The 5,737-nt window shown below is 33.2% G+C and overlaps 1 protein-coding gene across 1 annotated transcript in view; it reads right to left on the reverse strand.

Moving 5' to 3' along the window:
- Positions 1–1,510: 1,510 nt before the first annotated feature.
- Positions 1,511–5,737, reverse strand: part of ATRNL1 (attractin like 1) — a 471,655-nt gene continuing 467,428 nt past the window's right edge. The window contains exon 29 of the mRNA XM_015815816.1: positions 1,511–4,533. Within this exon, the coding sequence (XP_015671302.1) occupies positions 4,409–4,533 (125 nt within the window). The 3' untranslated portion in view covers positions 1,511–4,408. The remainder of the gene's footprint in view (positions 4,534–5,737) is intronic.

Consider the following 5,737-nt stretch of genomic DNA (forward strand, 5'->3'; position numbering starts at 1 on the left):
AACATTCCCTTAGAATAGAGTTTCTCAACCTCAGCAACTTTAAACTGTGTAGACTTTAGCCCCCAGAATTCCCTAGCCAATGTTAGAACAAAAGAGAGCAAAATTAAGGTTTGATCTGCGACTTTAAAAATGCTGAGATAAGAAGAAGTGAATGAAGTCCAAAGCAAAGCAGAAAGTTAAATTAGGAAAGCATGTCAAGATCATATCATAAAGATTCTCTCAGAAGTACCTTGCTGATATGACTTCTCCATGTACAGAAGTTAAATTGCAATATTGCATATCATCTATAAAAGCTCCAGAAGCTATGGAAAAGTCACATATTTATCTTTATCCCATGTTTTTCTCAAGAGGGATACAGCAATATTTCAGTGATGGATTAAGTCAGGGGTGTCAAACTGGCAGCCCATGGGCTGGATGCATCATGTGCAGGCCATACCCATCCCAGCTCCGCAAAGGCAAACAACGTTGTGATACATCACAATAAGGGAATACAACCCAAAATTAATTTAAATTAAGAATAGGGTTTTATGGCCTCTTCTTCAGCAGAAATTTAAAATTCTCACGAGGTGGTTGAACATGCAAAATAATGTATGCAGATTTATTTGAAATCTGCACAAAGTATCCTGAACTTATAATTTTTAGGACCCAAGGATCCATTATGTTTTTTCCTCATGTTTTTAAACATTAGTGTAGAATATGCCTGAAGATGGGTCTTGAGGTGGTAGAATTGGAATTGAAGTGCCAATTCCAGTGTTTCCGAGAGTTAATTTACAGCATTTTTTGGGATCAATTTGTCTGACCAAATAGGTGGTAGAAAGATCAAACATTTCCTGGCAAAGTGAAATGTAGATGGATAAAGGTACTTCTGCTGGCATTACTTAAAGATTATGAGCTATCTTCAGCATTGGCTAAACTGATTCAAGGTCAAGCCTGCTTCATTTGCTGTTCTCATTTCTGTAATGCTAACATGCATTTGACATCAAGCAGATTTGGACTGCTTGCAATATTTCTGATAAGCAGGTATCTTAATGTCTTCTCACAAGTGGGATTTCTATTTGAAAGTTCAGCTATATTAAATTCTGCATAAATGAAAGCTTTTGTGCGAGTGCAATGTACAGTGCCCAGAGACTCAATGAAGAATGTTGGATTAAATAAGAAAGTCTTATTCAGATAGATTACTGTCCAATTACATTATTGCCATATTTTGAATTGAGAACAGAACTCGCACATCATACCATTGTGGATTGCCCGCATACAGTTTGGTATATGCTGTTTTCTAAAACAAAGCCATTAATAGTCCACACTCATAAATTAAGCCTAGCAAAATGGATATTCTACCAATGACTAATCAAAAGGATGTCAGTTTCTCCTTTGAATAATTTCAGTTTCCATCTCACAATTGTCCAACTCTTTAGATGTATTTGCACTTTTTAAATATAAGTTATATTTATATTATATGTTATATTTGAATATATTTTTGAATCTATGCATATTATAGAGAATATATGATGCATCAAAAATTTAAATAGGAACAAATTAGGAATTTACAGTCAAGTCTTTTATTTCTTTTTGTTATTCTCTGAATAATTCCCTTATTCCTCATACATGCCCATTGTATTCATTTTTTTCTATTAGCATAATAGAAGGCTTTTTTTAAAAAAGAAAACCAAAACAAGAGCCTTATCAGAGTTATAAAAGTTCATTAACTGATTTTTTTCTGATAGCAACAGCCCTCCCTCTCCCTAATTCTGTAAATATTTATATGTATATAAAGTTATCAATAGACTTATTAACACAAAAATGCCTGCAGAACTGGGAATCTTTGTTTTAGAATAATAAACTGAATTTAAAACAAAATCATCACACCTTGAAAACATAACTTGAGTAATAATCAGTGTCTTTTTGAGAATGAAAATATTTCAACAATCATGCCTGCATAATTTATCACTTTGCAATGAATCAAAAACAGTAGAGCAATCATGATAAAAATGGGATCCAATGATCTTAGATGAGAGAGAACTACATACTGTACAACAGTTCAGTTTAATGAATCTCTATCTTTTTTTCAAAACATCACACCTCATCCAAATTAAGTAAAATTATTTTTAAAGAGAAACACCATCAAGTCACAAACAGGCCTTTATTATGCTACTGCACCATCTTGACATGCAAGGAACTATGTAGTAAAACTGTAAACAGTTAAATCTTTTCCCTTCCTTGAAGAAAATGAAAATATAATATAAACACCAATTATATTTGTATACCTTTTTTAATTAACACAACTTCACCACTGGTAAGAGTGCATAATTACCACAATAGCAGTTCTGCAGATTAAGAACTGCTGTTCTGTTCTTTCCTGGGATTTTAACAAGTCCACTGGAATATGTAATCTGCTATTACCAGTTTTGAGTACATACCAACTTCAACTAAAATTGTACATTTAATGTACATTGTAATGAATAAGATTAAGTAAACAAATTAAGTACTTAAATAGCATTTCTATTATTTAAATGCATTGTGTTTTCTGGATTTGAGACCAGGAAGCCTAAAGAGCATGTTATCAAAGTGATTAAACCTCTGAAAGACCTTTTCTCATTAAATATGATATGAGTCCTCCTTATATTTAGAGAACTGTATTGTAGCAAGAGGAGAAGAATATGTGTATGGGGGGGGGGGGGTTGGCAGAAGGAGAAACAGGAAAATGGCAAAAAACAGATCTCCCTTCTGCGGGAACCTAATTAAATCACAAAGCCTTTCATCAACAAAAGAGCGGCTACTGAAAACATAAAATGCATTCACAATTAAGCAGCAATTATAAAGCAATAAAATTGTATCATAATTATTATTTGTTTTCAAATACCAAGATCCATGGTTCTCAGATTATGGTCTAGGGGACACCAGTGGTTTATGAACTACTGCAGGTGGACCCTAGTGAGATTATGGCCAAAATATTGGGCCATACCACCCAATTCTGGCATACCACCCCAAATTTCACAGGTTTGAAATGAGCAAAAATGCACTGAGATATGGAATACTGTAAATATTTTAGATATGGGAGTTTTTTTTTTAAAAAAAATAATTTTAATTTAATGTTGGGGTTTTGTGGACACTATAGGAACTTATGTATCCTCTAATGCCTACAGATAACATTTTCTTGTCTCATAGCTTATGAGGTGACTTTTTGATAAAGTAGTAGTCTGCATAAAGAAAAGGATGGAAATTGAACTCTAGAAATTTCCTTCTAGCTTTTGATTGGCAATTTGGTAAAGGCCTATACTGAAAAGCCATTCTAATAGCCTTGAAGAAGGAAACTGTTAGTAGGCCACTGGATACTTCAATGTATGTTTTAAAAGATTATTGTTAAGGGAAAAGAATATATATTTGTTTCTAATAGGGAGATAACTTTTAATAGCTGCAATAAAGGGGAAAATATAGCCAGTGTAACATGATTTGGTAGTAATTATGGCAATGATCTTCCCCTTGCATACTAAGGCTAAAATCTGCAACAAGCTTTAAGCCCATGGATTTAATGGGTCATCAGTATTATCAGTATTACCAATGTTAACACAGAATTCAAGGCAGTTTTATGTAGGAATGTAAGGTTTTTCATTTCTGCCCTCTTGAGTCGTGCAAATTCTTAACATGGCTGCTATAGGGGGGGGGGAGGAAGAATGGTTGTGGATACTTTGCTGCTGGTTTGATTTTTTCTACTCTTACGATGAGTTAATTTGACAAGGAATACAGGAATGATCTTTCTGTTTCATTCCACATTCTGAACTCTTTATCCTGCTTTTGAAAGATATTTTGATAATCATGTATCCAAATTTTTACTTATTGAAACATGTATTTTGTTCGTGGTATATTTGCCTCACTGAAATACATGTTTCTATTTCTAGCTTGAGTTTTATTGTCATACCTGGCAGTGATAATATTTACAGTATATCCCTAATAATGTCAGTTCTTGCTTTATTTAATTAAATGTGTCTAAATAGTGATCAAACTGAAACACTGGTAACTCATTACTTCTAACTATGTAATGAGTCCTTCAAAATAATTAATAATATATTTCCTTTCTCATTATAAAGCAATTTATAATTTTTCTTTTTTTCCTGGTAGGGATGATAAAAAATTGTGGAGAAATATTTTATATTAGTACTGATGTTAGAATATTTTCTTCAGGTTCAGCCAATATATTCACATCGCCCATTAGGACTTTGGGGGCTCAGTGGGAAGAAGACATGTTAATTCATCTAAGCTTGATACTTCTTACCATCATCTTTGCCACCATCCAGAGATTGCCTCCATAAAAACTGAGGCTGTATTTTAGCTTTCAATGGAAGCTCTATAAAAAAAAGGTTGGGGAAAAAGAATAAAACATTACAGAATATACAAATGCATTCTTGTTATCTCAGACGCAAGTCCCTTGACGGGTTGAAAGGTGATGCTTTCGATTTCTGATTCCCAAACTCTTATCTTTACACTCTGAGGGCTTCTGTTGTGAAATGTCTATCAGTGCACTTGCAATTGCCAGCCCTGTAAGAAAAGATAAAAAGAACAATGTAATACTCTATTGTAAAAATATTTCCTAGCTGCCTTTGTTCTTTCATGTATAGGAAATATATATACTGCATGTTTTGAAAATGTTTTGGAAGATTTATTTCAGTCTTTGCACAAGGATAGCACCTCAGGGTTACCAGTTAAGGCAGCCATGTCTTTTTACAGACATTCATATGACCATTCATAAGAGACAGGATTAAAGTCAATGAAAAGTTATCACTTTTTCAGTCCATATCTGTTTCTGAGTGAGAAATGAAATTTCTAACTTCACTAGACAAATTCAGCTGCAAAATAAACTCATAAACAATGCAATCAAAAAGCATATTATTAACATATCATGTAAGTTCTGTAAACTGGACAGTGGGAGTGAATGCTATTTCATTGGAAAACAGTAATGAAGTTATTAAGATTAAAATACCAAGTTTGGCTCTGAATTTGAAATTTGCTGCCATAACCTGCTCTTCAGGTCAGTGATGTGGATACCTGGCTTCCCATCATGCATGCATATGGAAACATGTCTCCTAAGGCTTATATATTCTCCTATTTATTGAAATGGCATTATGTTCTGTTGAACTGAATTCTGAGTTGAGTTCATCCATTCTAAGAAGGCTCCAAGGCAAAATGAGTCTGCCACTGAAATAGCTTTCTTCCAGCTTTTCAAGGGGGAAGTGGGTTGATTTAATGTACTGTTTTGTTTTGTTGTAACTCGCCACTGTACAAAAAATCTATGTGGCATATTCAAAGTTAATTAAATACAGAGATATAGTGAAATCCTTTATTATATTGCATTTATTAAATCCTATTTCCACATAATTCACATACATAGCAAGGTAACTGGGCTAATATTCCTGGCACAAAATTATTCTTAATTGAATGTTAGTATTAATGCTTGCTTCACTTCTTTTGCATTCATTTTGCATTCATTTCACTTATCAGCAAATATATGCAAACAAAATTGTAAGAAAAATCTGTTGCTTGATATTCTTCCGATGAAGTAAACATGTACTGGGATTTGGACTATACCTGGATTACTCCAAGTATTTTTCAGCATTGGGCATACTGGTTAGAGCAGTTGAGAATTTTACTGCAGCAATATGTAGAACTCAACAAATAGATTTATTCTTGTGTAATATTCATAACATGACTTTAAAATATTTAAAAAAAATCAAACTTCTAATCA

Source organism: Protobothrops mucrosquamatus, unplaced genomic scaffold, assembly GCF_001527695.2.
Source record: "Protobothrops mucrosquamatus isolate PMUCROS unplaced genomic scaffold, P.Mucros_1.0 scaffold378, whole genome shotgun sequence".
Classification (NCBI taxonomy): domain Eukaryota; kingdom Metazoa; phylum Chordata; class Lepidosauria; order Squamata; family Viperidae; genus Protobothrops; species Protobothrops mucrosquamatus.